Source organism: Prionailurus bengalensis, chromosome E3 (genome assembly GCF_016509475.1).
Source record: "Prionailurus bengalensis isolate Pbe53 chromosome E3, Fcat_Pben_1.1_paternal_pri, whole genome shotgun sequence".
Taxonomy (NCBI): Eukaryota; Metazoa; Chordata; class Mammalia; order Carnivora; family Felidae; genus Prionailurus; species Prionailurus bengalensis.
The window spans coordinates 10,761,861-10,780,470 of NC_057357.1; the positions used below are offsets into that span (position 1 = coordinate 10,761,861).

At 53.0% G+C, this 18,610-nt stretch overlaps 1 protein-coding gene and 1 long non-coding RNA gene across 2 annotated transcripts; one reads left to right on the forward strand and one right to left on the reverse strand.

The window, feature by feature from the left end:
* Positions 1 to 9,576: 9,576 nt before the first annotated feature.
* LOC122472017 lies at positions 9,577 to 10,741 on the forward strand. The gene is made up of 4 exons (XR_006294329.1): positions 9,577 to 9,664; positions 9,994 to 10,088; positions 10,317 to 10,437; positions 10,521 to 10,741. It is a non-coding gene; the product is annotated as an uncharacterized LOC122472017 (long non-coding RNA).
* On the reverse strand, positions 10,687 to 13,020 carry ABHD11 (abhydrolase domain containing 11). The gene is made up of 6 exons (XM_043561312.1): positions 12,805 to 13,020; positions 12,515 to 12,650; positions 11,826 to 11,999; positions 11,483 to 11,653; positions 11,181 to 11,362; positions 10,687 to 10,970 (listed from the first exon to the last, which is right to left on the reverse strand). The coding sequence occupies exons 1-6, from the start codon at positions 12,921 to 12,923 to the stop codon at positions 10,838 to 10,840; spliced, it is 915 nt and encodes a 304-aa protein (XP_043417247.1). The 5' UTR covers positions 12,924 to 13,020; the 3' UTR covers positions 10,687 to 10,837.
* Between the last annotated feature and the right edge of the window lie 5,590 nt (positions 13,021 to 18,610).

The window sequence follows — 18,610 nt, forward strand, 5'->3', positions numbered from 1 at the left end:
ATCGGTCTTACGCTCATTTAATCGTTGATTCATTTATCAAACATTACCTAGGATGCCATGCTCCAGCCACTGCTTTGCACTTAAGATGTAATGTAGTGGGAGAGACAGACAATGGTTTCAGTATGTGAGGGACCCAGGGTGGCTTCCCAGAGGCAGTGACATTGGAGCTGGGTGTTGGAGGAGTAGGATTGTTGCAGGGAGAGGTGCAGGCATTCAGGACAGAAGGAGTGTGTCCAGAGACACTGGGGTGAGGCTGGGGAGTGTTCGGAGAACGCGAGGAGCCTGCTTTGGCTCTCAGGTGAGAGGGTGTGCATGAGTAAGAGGTGAGGCCAGTGAGGGAGGCCTTGAATGTTGAACTTTATTGTGCAGACAAGAGAGAAGCGATCAAGGGTCCGACTTTCACTCCGTTAATCAAAATTAACTGAACATCTACTATGGACTGACTGTGCTAGATCTTGGAGACATGGCAGAAAACAAAACACAAAATCCTTGCCCTCAGGCAGTCCTTGTCTAGGAAAGGAAAGAGATGAGAAACAAACCAGTAACATCCATGGTGGCGATAATGTACCATGGAGAAGACAAAGTAGGGAAGTAGGGGGAGGGGGTGCTGGGTTTGAGGTGAGTTTCCAATTTTATCGATCTATCCATGTATTTCTTTATTTTTAATGTTTATTTATTTTGAGAGGGAGAGAGAGAGAGAGCAGGGCAGGGGCAGAGAGAGAGGAAGAGAGAATCCCAAGCAGGCTCCATGCTGTCAGTGCAGAGGCCGACACGGGGCTCAATTCCACAAACCGTGAGACCATGACCTGAGCCGAAACCAAGGGTCAAACGCTTAATGGACTGAGCCACCCAGGGACCCCTACTTTATTTATTTTATTTTTATGTAACCTCCATACCCAACGTGGGGCTCAAACTCACAACCCTGAGAATCAAGAGTTGCACACTCCGCCAACTGAGCCGGCCAGGCACTCTCGGTTTCCAATTTTAAATTTGATGGTCAAGGACGGCCTTGCTGAGAAGGTGGCATTTGAGAAAATATCTGAAGGAGGGGCGGGAGTGAGCCATATAGGTCTCTGGGGGAAGAGCATTCTGGGAAGAGGGTCCAGTGTAATGACCATGAGCACGGAGCATGCCCAGCATGTCAGAGAAATAGTAAGGAGGTGTGGATGCCTGGAGGAAGATCTCAGAGGAGGAGAAGTCAGAGAAGTCAAGAGGAGGAGGCTTGTAAGTGACCACTTCCTGTGGCTTTTACTCTGACCCGGACGGGAGCCATAGGAGCAGATAAGGGACATGAGGAGAGCCATGATCCGTTTCTGGCTTTAACAGAATTGCTCCGTTTGCTGGGTGGAAAATACCCATCTTCTTCGACTTAGTGTAGTAACGTCACAATAAACCCACTGTAAATCAAAAATACCGTAAGTGGAAAAATGCATGTAATATACCTAACCTACCGAACATCATAGCTTAGCCTGGCCGACCTTAAACGTGCTCAGAACACTTACACGAGCCGGCAGTCGGGCAAATCTAACGCGAAGCCTATTTTATAATAAAGTGTTGACTGTGTCAGGGGATCTACTGAATGCTGTACAGACAGTGAGAAGCAGAATGGCTGTCTGGGCACAGGAAGGTTGTCTGTGCATAGGTTGTTCACCCTCCTGATTGCGTGGCTGGCGGGGTGCCGTGGCTGCCAGGACCCAGCATCACGAGAGAGGATCGCGCCTCAAATCGCCAGCCTGGGAAAAGATCCAAATTCGAAATCTGAAGTATGGTTTCCACTGAACGCATATCACTTTCACACCATCGGAGAGTCGAAAAATCATAAACTGAACCATCCTAAGTCTGTGCCTGTAGACTGTGAAGGGGTTTGGAGAGGAAGCAGGGACGTCATTTAGGAAGTGATCGCAGTCATGTAGGTGGCTGGGCCAAAGGTATCCGGGTGACGGGGGTGACAAGTGGTCTTATTGTGCATATATTTTAAGGGTAGAGCCTATGGAGAGAGAGAGAGGGATCCAGGATGACTGGAGTCAAGGTTTTTGACCCGAACACCTGGAAAGGTGGTGTGACCTCTTGTAAAGGTGGGGAAAGAAGTGGAGGAGGGGTAGGTTGGGGGCGGGGCTAAATCAGGATTTGGGGTTTGGATCTGTTAATTTTGAGTTGCCCATTGGACACCCCCATGAGGAGGACAAGTGGGCCATTGCCCACGTGATCTGGATTTCCTGGGAGAAGTCCGAGCTGAGAGCGTTCTTGACGCATGGGCAGAGCTTGTAGGGGCATGGAAGACGGCTGGAAGTGGTGGCTAGGAGAAACCTTGACCATCTGAACAACAGCAGGGCCTGTTGGCCTGGAGAGAAGAGTCAAAGGCATTCAAGAGACTTATTTTTTTTTTTAATGTTTATTTATTTTTGAGAGAGAGGAGGAGAGCGCAAGTGGGGGAGGGGCAGAGAGAGAGGGAGACAGAGGATCCGAAGCGAGCTCCGCACTGACAGCAGAGAGCCCAATGTGGGGCTCGAACCCACAAATTGTGAGGTCATAACCTGAGCCGAAGTCAGAAACTTAACCGACTGAGCCACCCAGGGGCCCCAAGAGAGTTATTTCTTTTAAGTTTTTAAAGTTTTGTTTGTTTGTTTTTTTAGAGAGAGAGGGTGCTTGCACGCGAGCGCAGGAAGGGGCAGAGAGAGAAGGAGAGAGAGAATCCCAAGCAGGCTTTGCGATGACAGCACAGAATCAGACTCGGGGCTCGATCCCATGACCTGAGCTGAAATTAACAGTCGGACGCTCAACCAACTGAGCCACCCAGGCGCCCCTTCAAGAGACTTATTTAATGTAACTCTACTTTATTTCAATTATGAAAAGAATGTGTTTTTTGTAAAACACTAAAACAATCAGGAGCACCTGGCTGGCTCAGTCGGTAGAGCACGTGACTCTTGATCTGGGGGTTGTGAGTTCGAGCCCCACGCTGGATGTAGAGATTACTGTAAAAAATAAAATATTTTTTAAAAACCATTAAAACGATGAGAGATATTATGAACGAGAAGCAACAGGTGCTGATGACTGAGCTCGTGCAGATGAGAGCAGGACTGGCTCCTGGAGGAGGAGCAGATCCAGGGGGCGGGGTAGGGTGGGGGTTCAGACCAGACATGTGTAAGCATTTAAGGTGCCCACTCCAACATCCGGGGACACATGCAGATAGTCGATGAAGAGTCCATGTGGAACACCAGCTGGAGACTAAGGAGGCAGGAGTCGGCTGGCTTGGGGTGGAGATGTGGGACACAGTGCCTCCGTGTGTCTGTGCGTGTCTATGGAATAAGAAACAGGAGCTGAATTTGGAACTGGAATGTTCCCTGACAGGTGAGGGATGGGCAGAGACAGGGGAGCCAGAAACATGACAGGGACTGAAATAGAAACTGCTGCACAAGATGCCATGGGTCCCCAGAGCAGCCAACTCCCTGGGGTCAGGGACAACTTCCCAGACGTGGGGCATTTGAATTGGGGCTTAACAGGATGAGTAGGAGGTGGCCAGGTGGAGAATGGGGGAGAGGCATTCTGGGCCAAGGACAGGGATAGTGAGAGCAGGGCTTATTCCCCGTGGGAACCAGGCAGTCCCCATAACACATCACTCCCACCCCATTCCTTAATGTGGATGGATAATCGATGGGCATTCTGTCCAGACCAATGCGTGTAAAGCCCTTTTCCACTTTAGTCAAAGAAGCATCTCTGTGGCATTCTGCACCCTACTTGTTCAGGGCAGTGAGTTTCTCTATTGCCCTTGGGGGAAGAATCCTGATACCCCGATATAGATTTCTATTTTCTTTGTAGTCCACCCCTGTGTCACCTGTTGGAGGCCACCTTCCCTTGATGAAGTCACGATGCCCACTGGGCACGTTCCTCTCAGAACTTTGCACTTGGCTTAGTTCCCCAGGCCGGGGACACCCTCCTGCTTTTTTCCTTCCTCCTCCCCGTGCACCTGGCCCTTGACTTTCACTCTTTCCCTCCTAGATATCACCTTCTCTAAGAATTTGTCCTGACTGCCCAAGAATGAGGGCTGGGCTCCTGTGTGGTTCCCCAAAGACCTGTATTTATCCTGATTGTAGCAGTTATTGCCCTGTGTGTGGCTATGGTCTGTGTCAGGTGTCTGTTCCTTCATTAGATGGGGACATAGAAGGGGAAGGAACCAGTTCACATTCTTGTGGACTCCTGGAGGCTGGCACCAAAAGTGTGTTCGTGGAATGAGTGATACATGTTTGCACGCTTGAATGAACGGTGTTCCTATAAAGGAGCACCGAGGGAAAAGGCTGGGCATTTGGGGGTTCCCCAAGCCCCTGGGGACAGTTTGGAGTTTCCATCCCACAGGCTGGGCAGGGTGGGGTTGGGCCCCTTGCCCGCCAGATCCCTGTGATTGGGAACTGCTGCCACCTGCTGGGCAAGGCTGGTGCTGCTTTACTGCCACCATCGCGGCTTGAGCACCTGTGTGCCCAGGTTGGGGTGATGACAGTCACCACCTGTCCTCCAGAAGCTCTCGGGCTGGTGGGAGAGACACTTTGAAAGCGACAAGACAATAATGTGGAAGTGCAGGGGCTGGAGGGGGATGAGGAGGCCGCTGGTGTAGAATTCAGAAGCAGAACCGTCCCTGGGGCAGAGCCCATGACAGGTGCAGAGCAGGAAGGGGCAGCTGACCTGGAGGGAGCATAGGGAGCGTGTTGTTGTTGTTGCTGTTGTTGTCGTTGTTGTTGTTTTGTTGCTGATGTTCTCCCTTTGTTGCTTTTCTTTCGCTTAATGGCAGACTTTCTCTCCTTTCCTGGGAAATCTGGCCCTGGCCCATTACGGTGCAAGCATTGGCCATTGTTCAAGGTACCTTATTTAACCTTTACTGTGACCCTATCAGAGAGGTCCTCCATTTATTCCATTTCGCAGATGAGGACGATGAGGCTCAGGGAGGTAAGCCCAAACAAGATCACAAAGTTTGGGTGACATGGTTTGTCAGCCCTTTCGATACCAGCTGTTTTGACCATACAGCCCAGCCCCCCTGGCCAGCTGGCAGTCTCCTTCCCATTTCCATCCTCCAGCACCCCAGCCCACCGTCGACCATTTGCCAGCTCAGCCCAAGCCCTGAGCTCAGCCCTCCTGGGGAAGCAGGGGAGGAGGGAGATTGGGTGATGGGCAGCTGGGGAATGGGTCCCACTGCTCAGCGTGTGATTTGAGGTAGGGCTTTGCGATGGGATTCATTATACGCCTGAATATAAGGTTGTTCCCTCCTTTTCCCAATGAGAATATTTAAAAGAACTTTGGCCCGATATTCTAGTTGAAACATTTAGGGGATGCATATGAAATAAATGACTTCCTGGTTATACTTAGCGAAAATATTTAAAGTGTAAGTATCTTAAAATCACATATTTAAAAAAAATTTTTTTAAAGTTTACTTATTTATTTTGAGAGAGAGAGAGCATGAGCGAAGGAGGGGCAGAGGGAGAGGGAGAGAGAGAATCCCAAGCAACCTCCACACTGTCATCACAGAGCCCAATGGGGGCTCGATCCCATAAACGGTGAGATCACGACCTGAGTTGTAATCAAGAATCGGATGCTCAACTGACTGAGCCACCCAAGCACCCCCAAATCACACATATATTTTTTAAGGATTATGCTTTTTTTTTTCATTTTTATTTATTTGAGAGAGAGAGAGAGAGTATGTGTGAGTGGGGAGAGGGGCTCGCTATGTATGAGCCTGATGTGGGGCTCCATCTCATGACCCTGGAATCCTGACCTGAGCTGAAATCAAGAGTCAGATACTCAACCGACTGAGCCACACAGGTGCCCCTTAAATCACGTATTTTTAAGAATAACTTAAATGGGGCTGGGGCAGGGAGGTACTTTGAGATTATGACACATCCTTTCCTTTACCCCACTTTCAGCCATTGGGTTCAGCACCCACCGATGTTTCTTGCCCGAGTTAGTTATTACCACAATGATCTGCAAATGGTGATTTTCTTTTCCTTTTTCCTTTTTCCTTTTTCCTTTCCTTTCCTTTCCTTTCCTTTCCTTTCCTTTTTCTTTTCTTTCTTCCTTCCTTTCTCTCTCTCTCTCTCTCTCTCTCTTTCTTTCTAAGATTTCTTGGGGCACTTGGGTGGCTCAGTCGGTTAAGTATCATACTTCGGCTCAGGTCATGATCTTGTGGTTCATGGCGTCGGGCTCTGTGCTGACAGCTGCTTCAGATTCTGATCTCCCGCTCTCTCTGCCCCTCCCTCCCCCATGCTGTCTCTGTCTCTCTCAAAATAAATAAACTTTAAAAAGAAAAAGTTGACCCTTAGACCTAAATTCCAGGCCACAGGCATAGGCTCATCCTAGCTTCCCCCCATTCCATATTTTACCTCCTTTCTCCAATTGTCTTCAATACACTTCAAAATCTGGCCAGTGTCCCTGTGTGCAGCTAATCCCCTTAAACAACCGGGCTTCCCTGGACTTGGATGCTCTTCTCCTGCGGGCTTGGCTCCTGTGGGGCTACCTCCCCAACCCTCAACTCCAATGCCATCCTCGTGCATGGCTCCTGGCTGCCCCTGGGCTACCAAAAGTGTCTAAGAGCTTTATAGTTATTCCTTTATTCATTCATTCCACAAATACTTACTGAGCACCTACTATGTTCTAGGCATGTTTCCAGGGGGTGGACATAAAATAGGAAGACAGACAAAACTCCCTGACCTCACGGAGCTCACATTCTAGTGAAGGCAGACAGACAATAGGCAGGTGAATGGGTACACCACATGGTAAGGAGCGCTGTGGAGAAAAAGAAAAGCAGGGCAAGAGAACAAGAAGGCCCCAGAAACTGCTATTTTAATTTTTTTATTCACTTATTTTTTTTAATGTTTATTTATTTTTATTTATTTTTAATTAAAAAAAATTTTTTTTAACATTTATTTATTTTTGAGACAGAGAGAGACAGAGCATGAACGGGGGGAGGGCCAGAGAGAGAGGGAGACACAGAATCTGAAGCAGGCTCCAGGCTCTGAGCTGTCAGCACAGAGCCTGACGCGGGGCTCGAACTCATGGACCGTGAGATCGTGACCTGAGCTGAAGTCAGACGCTCAACCGACTGAGCCACCCAGGCACCCCAATGTTTATTTATTTTTGAGAGAGACGGCGTGTACACGCGAGCAGGGGAGGGGCAGAGAGAGAGGGAGAGACGTAATCCCTAACAGGCTCCATCCACACTGACAGCCACAGAGCCTGACACGGGGCTTCGCTGCACGAACTGTGAGATGATGGCCTGAGCCAAAACTGAGAGTGAGACACTTAACCCACTGAGCCACCCAGGCGCCCTGCAAATTGCTGTTTTATATTATCCTGTGCTACCATAAGGAGATCTCAAATATCAACCTATCACTCGGATGAAAAAACCACCCTCACAATTTGGAATAATGTTCGCAGCAAGTGTCATTCGTGCATTCAAAGAGCTCTGTATTTCCAAGCACAAGTGAGGATGATATGTTCGAGAAAACCGTGTGAGGGAGCGCAGAGGAGATGCTCAGGGTGGACACGTGATGTGAAGAGAGAAGCAGAGAGGCAAGTGAAGAGTTTGAATCAATGTTCACAAGCCACAAGAGTGGGAAAATGATCGTTGTGGACTAAAGTTATTCTTGATTTTTTTTAATGTTTATTTTTGAGAGAGAGAGCACAAGCAGGGAAGGGGCAGAGAGAGAGAGAGGGAGACACAGAATCTGAAGCAGGCTCCAGGCTCCAAGCTGTCAGCACAGAGCCCGACGTGGGGCTGGAACTCCTGAACCGTGAGATCATGACCTGAGCCAAAGTGGGACGCTTAACCCACTAAGCCGCCCGGGCACCCCAAGGAATCTTAAAAAAAAAAAAAAAAAAAAAAGGAAGAAAAGAAAATCACCATTTGGAGATCATTGTAGTAATAATTAATCCGGGCAAGAAACATCGGTGGGTGCCGAACCCAATGGCTGAAAGTGGGGTAAAGGAAAGGGTGTGTCATAATCTCAAAGTACCTCCCTGCCCCAGTGCTTATTAATCATGGTCAAGTGATCAGCATTGATCCCACCAATCATGGTTCCAAATGACATTGGATTCATGAAAGCACAGCATCCTTTCTGTGATATCTCTGCCCCATAATGGTAACAGTGGTCTAATCATAAGGAAGGCACGGACAAACCCATATTGAGGGACAGTCTATAAAATAACTTCTCTGAAATCTTCAAAATGTCAAGGCCATGACATGCAAAGAAAGGCTGCAAATCGTTTTAGACCGAGGGTGACCAGAGAGATGTGACGACTAGGTACAATGTTTGATACCCTATTAGGTTTTTTTTTTTTTACCCTAAAAGGATTTTTTTTTTTTTTTTTTTTTGGACACTGAAGGGCAGTTTTGAAATTGTTTCCAAATAAAAAGTTAAAAGAAATGCCTTTCTCCTGGTTGACTCCTGCTGGCCTGCAGGATTCATTTTGCAGAAGCTTCTGCAGAACTTCCTGTGACCTCCTTTGTGCTCCCACTGTTCCTGGACCCCCTGACACTCTTTTCTGATTATATCTATGCTTCATCTCTGCTGGCCTTGGAGGTTCCTGAGACCAGGTCTCTGGGTCCTGTCTGGATCATGGCACACAGACCAACCTCTCAAAACACGCGGAACCAATCTCCTCAACAAAAAGGGTGTATTTGGGAGTACATCTGAACCCCACTTCTCCACCTGGGACTCAACCAAAGAAATTGTTGGTCTGGCTGTTGGAGGTGCACCTGACTCAGTGGCACCCATGAACAACCAGGAATCATGTCTGCAGGGGGGTTCCTGGAGGAAATACATTTAATTTTTTAAAATTAATTAAAGTTTGTTAATTTTGAGAGAGAGAGCACGTGCGTGCTTGAGTGGGAGGGAGAGGAAGTGATGTGGGGCTTGAACCCATGAACTGAGATCCTGACCTGAGCCGAAATCAAAAGGCTGACGCTTAACCGGCTGAGCCACCCAGGTGCCCCCTGGAGGAAATATTTATTATGCAGGACAGAGTTGAGGATCTAATCCCCCAGACATGACCTTGCTGAAGAGGCTTCTCAATGGGGAACACTCTCTCTCACGTTTGATGTCACTTGTGTGCTCAATGAGGGCACGGAGGGAGGCGGGGACTGCCTGGATAACCCCAGCACAGCGGACCCCACCGCGCTCAAGGATTAGAATGTTGGGAACATACCGGACGAACAGCGAGCAATATTATTGCCAGGAAGTATGGACATCCAAAGATGTTAGGACCCTGCCAGGAATGGTTAAACATTTTTCCTCCTGTTTTCTTTGGAGCTAAGATGGGTTATAGGTGGTTATAGATGCCATTCAAAGGATCAAGATGCCAACCTTTCAGGATGGGGGCCTGGGGTACCTGTGCCTGTCAGCATTGAAGCCGTCCTGGCTGTCTGTCCCTCAGACGTGGTTTGAGCGCCCCCTTGGGGTGAGGGACATGTGTGACTGCGGGAAGGGGCTGAGGAAGGTCTGGGCCTGGTGGGAGGGTTCCAGGATCCAGGAGGGGAGGCAGGGGCCTGCCAACAGGGGGCGGGGCCTGACTGGGAGTGCCTAGCCCGGAAGGGAGGGCAAAGGGCCATGTTGTCCGCGTGCCCCACCCCACTGACAAGAGTCCCAGTTACCAGGCCACCCTCTCTGTCTGGGGCCCTAGAGGGGTAAGTGTCCTTCTGAACCCACCTTGTCTCTTTCCTATGCAATGGGTGAGAACTTCTTTCTTCCTTGAGGGTCCAAACACCCTGTCCCCTGTTTAGCCCTGTGCCAGACAGAGGCCACACCTGCCACCCCCTCAAGCGTGGCACGGTCCCCCTGCTCGACTTTCAGAGGTCCATGAGATGGGTACTGGGGGGCGGGATTGAAACTTTCCAGACCCCTCACCTCCTGACACTGGCATCAGAGCCCAGGCAAGGGCAGAAGGGTCTCGGGTGGGACACCTCATCCAGACAAGCTCCAGATCCCTGCTCCCTTCTCTGTCACTCTACAACAGAGCCCAGAATCGTGAGTCGCTGTAGCACTGGGGGACACCCAGACAGAGCCTTCGCTGGACCAAGTCCTCCAGGAGCGGGATGAAGCCATTGCCAAGTGAGAGGCAGATGCTTGGGGGGGGGGGGGGGGGCAGTGGGTGGCTCGCCCTCAGGGCTCTGTCCTGCTAGAGGAGAGGGTGTGAGAAGTCAGGCATTCCTGGAAGGAAAGCCACATGCATACTCGCCTCGTCACAAGGCAGGGGCTGTGGCCACACTTGCCCACCCTCAGGGCCCAGAAGCAGATCTGTAGGGTTCAAGCTCAAGCTGTTCTCCCTGCCGCCTGCAGGAAGCAGGCAGTGGAGGCTGAGCTGGACACATGCAAAGCCAAGTTGCGAGCTGTGGAGGCCCAGCTGCTGGAGGTCCTGGAGGAGAAACTGAGGCTGAGGCAGGAGGTGGAAGCCTGGGAGGTAGGGTGGGAATGCCAGCTGGGCCTGGGAGGCATGGGGAAGAGGCACAGGGTCGGCCCTGAACCTGCTCTCCTGCCCCCCAGGAGGACATGCGGCTACTGGTGAGACAGCAGGTCGAGAGTCAGCTGCAGAGAGAGTCCAGGGGCCCTCAGGGAGCCCCGGTGACCCCCAGAACTGCCAGGGCTCCCTGGGTCCGATTCCTCCTGGGTCAGTGGGGACGCTGGAGGTGACAGAGCTCAGCCCGGGGGCTTGGGAGCAGTGTCTTTATTCATTAAAACTTGAGGTCTGACCCTTTGCACCCTCATGCTCTCTCAGTGCCTGAGTCCTTTTGTGCGGAAACGTGGAACAGGCTGCAGGGCCTTGAAGCCTGGGGCTTCCTGCCTCATCCTGCCAGCAACTCTTAGGCTAGGAAGCCTCGGATGGCAGCCATGAAGTCCTGTGGGCAGTCAGCATGGATCCAGTGGCCAGCATTGGGCACAGTCTGCATCTGGGCTTGAGGGAAGAGCCGCCTGATCTCAGAATGGTGGCTGGGACTGTCCGTCGAAGAGGAGGCCACCCAGATGGGGGAGAGAGAGAAGTGGAGGCAAAGCAGGGAGGAGAGAGCTACATGAACACACATGCCAGTGGTATTTGAGAACTCTCAGGCACCCCCTGCCCGCACCAAAGCCCTCCCCAAGGCAGGATCCCCAGGCTGGGGCCTGGGTAGGTGGGGCATGCCCCTCCCACCACCCAGTCTGGCTTACTGCACATATTGAGAGTTTCCACCCAGGAGGAAGAGGGTTGGCCCAGGGTAAGATTCTTGTCGTGGTGGGAAAGCCAAGATCTTGTCCACGTGCTGGGCCAATGCTTCCAAGTTCACCCTCCAGACGAAGCGCCCATCCACCTCCACCAGGTTGGTGAGCAGGAACTGACGCACGGCCGTGTCCTGTAGGGGTCCAGTAATTGGGTGTGGGGGGCGGGGGAACCTCCGTGGGAGGCTTGGGGCTGCCACTCTTCCCTGGACAGGTCCCAGCCCACAACACCAGCCGGGACATGGGTACATTACTTGGATAACAGTGCTGAGCTGCTGATCGGCCAGTTTTCGGGCAGAGGAGCGAGACATGTCATCTGGGACGTCTACAGCCCTCATGGCTGCCATGTAGGATGGGAAGTCTGAGTTGGATGTGGTCTCCACTGGGCTGATGTCCACAGCAATCAGGCGTTCCACCAGCTCTGGCTGGGTGAAAGAACCAAACTTGGGACCAGCCTTAGGGCAGACACAGTGGGTCTCAGGCATAGTCGCCAGATCCTGAATTTGGCCATCCAAGGCTCAGTTGAGTCCCAGGTTGCCTGCTGGGCACTCATGGTCTACACTGGATGGGAAGAAGCCCTGTATAGGGACAGCTCACCCTCTGGAGTGCCAGCAGCATGGCTGTCCTGCCTCCCATGCTGTGTCCAACGAGGACACAGGGCACTAGGCCCAGCTGGGTCAGGAGATCCTGCACGTCTTGGCTCATGGCCTCATAGCTCATGTCTGGGCTGTGGGGGCTGTCACCATGGTTCCGAGCATCCACTGTTAGCACCTGCGGAGCGGAGTGAGGGTGGGAAGAGCTGGCATCCACATTCAGGGCATAGAGAAGGCACGGCATTCCTGAAGGCTGAGGGGGTGGGGGGCGGGTAGGGAGCCTGGGGAAAGATATTGAAGTGGAAAACAGTTGGGAGCACAGAAGGATGGGCTGCTGTAAAAGGCGGTAAGCCCCATCAACCCTGGTGAACAAACAGGGCTGGTCCCCTTACCAGGGAGGTGTTGGCACTTAGGCACTGGACAGCGAGCCTAGCTTGAAGATCTATTAACACGAATGAAGGACTGGATGGATGCAGGCACGACGGAATGAATGGGTCCACATAGGGCCACGGTGTGCCATGTGGCCTGCATCCTTAGAAGGTCAACCTCTTCACTTCTGCTTAGAGAGACCGGCCACTCCTCGCCGGGTGTCCAGTAGTGAAGGCGGAAAAGCGGGGCGTGCCTTGGCCATCTCCCTAGCCCCGCCCAGCCAGGTCCCACCTCCCGGGGACCCCGCCTCTCCCGGAAGCTCACCCTCCGGCCAGTCTGCTGGGCCAGGGCCTTAGCGATGGAGTTGAAGTTGGTTTTGGAGCCGAAGAGCCCGTGCAGAAACACGAGGGCCGGGCGGGCCGCCTCTCCGTCCAGAAGTTTGTAGGAAAGCAGCACCGACCTGGAGGGAGGAGCAAGGATGGAGGAGGGGTCTAAGCTGGCTCGGGAAGGGGTTTAGGGGCGCGGCCTGGGGGGCGGGCGTAAGCGGAGGAGGCGGAGCCGAACTGAACGAGGAGGAGCGATGGACGGCCTCCCACATGGCGCCCTTGACTGACCTCCTCTCGGTGCCGCTTCGGCCACTGCTGCTGGGTGCGAAGGGCACCCTGGAGGCGCTGAGACTGGAGGGGCCGAGCCCCCTAAGGGGGAGCCTCCAGGCGCGGGACCAGCGGAGCATGCCCGGGAACAGCTACCAGGCGCGCAGCTCTTCCTATCCCCTGGCTCCGCCTCCCGCCTTCGCTCAGAGCCCTGTCCAGTTCCGACTGCAGCTCCGCCTTCCATCCCGCCCACTACCGCGGAGTTCCCCGCCCCCTTTTTCGTTTCCTTACGTAATCCCAGAGTACCGTCTGTTCCCGCAGCTCCTCCTCTTGCGTCATTACGTAATCCCCTCAGCCACGGCGCCAGCGGGCGAGAGAGCCGCCCCCGCCACGCCCCGGGCGGAGCCACACTATGCCTTGGTCACGCCCCTTGAGAAGCACCGCCCAACGCCCTCCCGCCCCAGGCGCCGAGTCCTCGCTGAGAGTCAGGGTCCTGTGGCGTGGGAGTCCAAACCCCGCCGTTTGGAATGTCCTGGATTTGGGGCGGGAGCCCTGGGCGGCCGCGGGACGGGTCCTTGGCAAGCCGAGGAGCCTCTGCCTTTGGCCAGCGCGCGCCCCACACCTGGCCTGCTCCTCTGCCCTCAGCCCGGCCTTGGGTGGGTGCCATGCTTTCTGTGCCGCAGGCGGGCGCGGAGAGACGCCAAAAGTGGCTCCCGTCGTCGAGGCGCCGGCTTGGAGGCGTCGTGCTCCACAGCTGGGGGCCCAGGCAGGCCGGGTGGTGCACCTCTTTCCCATCCCTAAGTCCTGGACTCTAGAAAGAGCTAGGGGAAACTCTAGAGAGCTCATCTCCATCCACCCTCCATGCGGCTTGTACAAGAGGCAGAACCAGAACCGCTGTTTGGTCTGCCATTCTATCTATCTATCTATCTGCCATTCTTGATGCGAATCAAGGTGGGAAGCCAGGTGTTTGTACTGGAGGGTGTTTGCTTCGTTGAGCTGAAATGGGTCAGACCTCACGCCTCTTTGCCAGCAGAGAAATAAACGATTCTCCCACCCTTGAACTCAGCACATCCCGCACATTAAAAAGCCTCCCTTTGGAAGCCTGACTGGCTGCCATCTTCTCTCCCCAGTCTGGGGCAGTGGTGGCAGTGGTGCTATGGTCTCAGGTCTCAGCCCGCTGCTCCGTTTACAGCATTCTTCTGCTCAGAAACCTTTAGGGACTCCCCACCCTTAAACTTGAGAGTTGAAACAGCATCCCTAGCGTCCCCCAGTCTGATCCTACCTGCTTTTCCACCCATGCTTCCTATTCTCTTACTCCCCAACCAGAGATCTACATTGCACACCTTCCTTTTGGTCTTTATCCCGAAGACTGCCTCTGCTGAGATGGGTGGCTGCCTTCTAGATAGCTAGTGGCCCAAGTCCTGTACAACTGTAAATGTCCAGGATAGCTGCCACCTCCTCAAAAGCCTTCCCAGATTTCCCCGGTTGACACCAATCTCTTCTATCCTATGTTCTCAAAGCATTTGTCAGTCTACCATATGGTATTCTAGAACTGGCTTTCTCTGTGTCCCCATAGGCTGGGAGTTCTGGAGGACCGGAGTCCTGTGTTGTTTATCTGGTGCAAAGTGCAACTGTAATCATTTTACCGAATGATCGTGAAGAGATTCAGGGCACTAGCTGAGGCTTAGGTGAAGGTTCACCTGGTGGCTGGGTCAGTGCCCCTTCCAGAGATGACATCTGGTCCAGCCAGGACTCTCACTCTTTAGGGCAGGCCTGATGGGAGTCAGGACCAGTAGGAGCATCTTTTTTTTTTTTTTTTTTTTTAATTTTTAAAAAATCTTTACTTGTTTTTGAGAGAGACACAGAGTGCGAGTGGGGCAGAGAGAGAGGGAGACACAGAATCTGAAGCAGGTCCCAGGCTCTGAGCTGTCCCCACAGAGCCTGATGCAGAGCTCGAACCCATGAATGGTGAGATAATGACCCGAGCTGAAATCTGATGCTTAACCCACTGAGCCATCCAGGCTCCCCTGGTAGGATGCATCTTAACTCTAAGATGTAATAAATCCCTTGCCCCATAAAATGGCCTTCACCTTGAGTCAGCTTGGGGACTGGCAGTTGTTTTGTTCTAATGAAAGAAGGGCTTTAAGGTCACTGGGGACGCTAAACACACCAGGTGGTGTGGTGATTTGTTACCAGCATAGTCATTAGGGGAGTGATGAGGACATCTGAGCCCAGAATGGGAGCCGATCCAAGGCATGGGAGGGGTCCTCAGAGGAGAGACATCAAGCAGGGTGTTTTTCTAGAATTGGCGGATGAAGAGGCTGGGGGTTGACATCGTGATGGTGATTCAGAAGGGTAGTATTTCAAAAGTGGTTTCAAACCACCCCCCACAGCTGCTCCAGCCTACAGTCTAGCCAGGTAACCTGAGCCTGGCCCACAACCCTTGACCATCTGCCCAGAGCCCTGGGTCTATGGCAGAAGCAGTCCAGAGACATTCCTGAGACCTGGGCCCAGGCCCCATCACGTGGCTGGTTAGGGCCTGGAGGCAAGCGGAAAAACCAGTTGGCTTGAGGTTTCCACTGAACACTCTAGAGAAAAGTGGCGGGGCGGCGAGAGAGGGGTTGTCACCACCTGGGAAGGACTCTGGTGATGGAGTGTTGGGAAGGGGGCAACCTGGGGGCCGCCCACCCCTCCGCAGCTTGATAGGAACCGGCCAGCTCCTAACTGGTTTGTTGGTGAGGGTGTCCCTCTTGGGGGAGTGTCAGCTGTTGGAGGGGAGGCCTTCCGGAGCCCCTGAGACGCTGCGGTCACGCGGGGGGAGAGGAGTGCGGAATGACACTGCACTGGGAGTCTTTACTCCCAGCGTCCCTTCCCAGCCGTCTGCAAGTCCCGGGGTAGTGGGAGGGTGTTGTCATCCTATTTACTGCCGGGAACATAGAGACGCGGGAGGGGAATGACCCAGCTCCAGTCACTCAGCACGTGCGTGGCCCAGCCCGAATTCCTTCCCGGGAATGTGACTCCTAGTGCAGTGCTCCGGGTATCTAGCCACCTCCCTTCTGGCTGGGAAGCCGGGGCCCGAAGGGGTGCGGCCTGCGGCTTGCAGGCACCCGGCGCCCCGGGGGCGGCGGCGCTGAAGGGGTTAAGGCGGGGAGGCGGCGGGTGTCCCAGTCACCGCACCTGGCTCAGTATCGGTCACGTGGCCAGGGTTTCACCTGCCCCGCTGAGCAGGGACAATCGGGCCGCTTGTTTCCAGGTTGGTCGCCATGGCGACAGCAGCGCGCCTGGGGAGGTCAGCGGGGCAAATTCTTGCCTGCCGGCCGGGTGGGGCGAAGGTGTCGGTCGTGCTGGGGCGGCGCTCCCGGAGGACCCCTTGAGGTTTCCCGAGGGGCTGGCCTGGGGGTGGGGGGAGCGGGAGCCGGCCACTAGGTGACTCCCTGCCCAGCTTCCTCCTGGTCTGGCCCAGCTCTGTCTTCTCAGATTTTGATCTTGCGTTCTTTAAAAACAGGATCTTGTTTAATACTCACAGCAGCCTTTCCCACAGGAGCCTGGCAATCCCGGTGCCTCCCCTAGACTTACCAAGCCCTTTGAGAACATTCACTTTTTCCTTCCTTCCTTCAATAATAACAGATACTTTGGAGCCTCTACTATGGGCTTTTCTAGACACAGACACCTTTCCAGACACAGCCATGAGCAAAACAGCAAACTCAGGGGCTGCTCACCAGTGGATGGAGCACAGTGTTTATTTCCTTCAGACCAGGCTGGGAAGGCCCCTGGGGCCATGGATAGAAGGTGGGGACTGCTCAGGATCATCCTGTAGCTCTGGTGTCCGAACACCCCTGGGGGCCCTCTCTGCCACCTCCGGGCCCCTCCTGCACCCTGTCCCCTCTGAGCTTCCCGCCAGGCCCACAGACCATGCCTGCTTTCATCTACTCTCTTCTCCCTTCCAGAAACGCCCACGGGTCCTGCTAACTGCAATCTTATCAACTTTTCTCCTACCTCCAGACTCATTTGCACACTGTACCCCTAGTAACACTCTCATCACAAGCACAAAGTGAGGAGAGTGAAGAGTAGAGGTGGCAGAGGGGGTCTATGTATTTTTTTTTACCCAGCAGCCTCCACTCCCCTGGAGAAACACCAGCCTGCAGGATACACTCCATCCTCCTCTGCCTGCGTTTCAGAGCCTTTATTTATTGAGCACCTACTATGTGCTGGGCACTGGGGTTGCAAGGATGAGCCCGGATCCGCTCACAGCCTGACAGTCTTGGCGGGGGGAGACACTAATGGATGTGTCATCGCACACCCAGTAAATATTCAAAGGAAGAAACATAAAATCCAAGAATCCAGCTGGCCCTGGGGTGAGGTAGGGTGGCTCTGTAGAAGCGAGGCTTGAATGGAGGTCTAAAGGATGAGTAGGAGGGGGGGCTGGGCAAAGTGCTTACTGTGGAGGAGGTGGGAACATTCTGTGCAATGGGAGAGCCATCCCCCTCCCAAGGCAGACTCTTAGGAGTCATTCCAGATGCCTCCTTCTTCCTTACCTCCCCCACCCCCACCCCATCCCTCACCAAGTTCCTACTGATTCTAATCTTCCGAATGGCTCTGATATCCACCCTCTCCTGTCCAACACCTCGACCCCATCTCTCCCCCTGGGGTGGCCAACTCCCCAGTGGACTTGTTGTCCATTTTGGCCTTTCTAGTCATTTCCCCGCATGGTGGACAGCATGGTTTTTTCCAAACATATAATGTATTTCTGTGTTAATCTAGTTGGTTCTTTCCTATGTTTTCCTGCTTTTCTGTGCTTATTGCCCCTGGGGATGCATTTGGCTGACCCAAGAGCAGAAAAGCTGGTTTGTGTGTTTCAAAAGCTGAAGCCCTTCGGGGAAGGGACTTTCTCAGCAGAGATAAGAGCTTGGCCCAGAATGGGAGGGGGACCTGCCACCTGCTTCTTGGCAGGCCCTCCAGAGCGGAAACAGCTCATGGGTCTACTAGGCAGGCAGCCTGTAACATCTTCCCCGGTCCCAAGCCCAAAGCAGACACAGTACAGGGCGCAGGACCGAAGGGGCCATTGAATCAGTTGACGATGTCTCAGCAGTCATCTGTTGCATGAAGGCTCAATACTGTCCAACCTGTCCCTCTCTCAGCAACTCCCCCCAAGCAGATTTGGCCCTGCTGAATATCCTGGAATTGTGGCCCAGCCTCAGCAGGACTGAAGTTCAACTGGTCTCCAACGGCCTCGGGAGAACGGGGAGCATCACAGAAATAGTGTCATCGCGTGTTGAAGTTTGTAGACTGACTTTCATAATTGCGAAAATGCCATGCACATCCTTCCACGACTGACTTTCTTTTTAAATCAATAGTCCAATAATTCATTCGACAAATATTTACTGAGCATGTGCTAATGCCAGTTATGATTTTTAAAACTAGGGGTATGGCAATCACATGGCCCTATTCCTCGAGGAACACAAAAAACCAAAACCCCAAATTCTCTGCTTCTCTACCGTTTGGTGGGGGAGACCAGCTGTACATAAATAAACGAAGACATAAATATGTAAGTATAAATTGTGTTAAGTTCAGTGAGCAGGATACTGTGTTCATTGGTAATTGGATTGAACAATATTAAATAGAGTGGTAAGGAAGGGCCTCCAGTAAGGTGAATATGATAAGGAGGGAGTCATATGAACAGCAGGGGTAAAAGTGGTCTAGGCAGAGGTAGTAGTGTATGCAAAGGCCCTCAGGTGCACAGAGGAAGCCAGAAGAGAAAGGCATATATGATGTGGCCTGGGGTTGGTCCAAGCAGGGGCCTGGGAGGGGATTTGGTCTTTATTCTAAG

Coding starts and splice junctions, on each gene's coding strand:
- ABHD11 (XM_043561312.1), bottom strand. CDS start 12,923: ATGCTCCGCTGGTCCCGCGCCTGGAGGCTCCCCCTTAGGGGGCTCGGC. Junction 12,651..12,804: donor CGAAGCGGCACCGAGAGGAG/GTCAGTCAAGGG, acceptor TCCTCCCTCCAG/GTCGGTGCTGCTTTCCTACA. Junction 11,654..11,825: donor TGCTGCTGGCACTCCAGAGG/GTGAGCTGTCCC, acceptor TCTTTCACCCAG/CCAGAGCTGGTGGAACGCCT.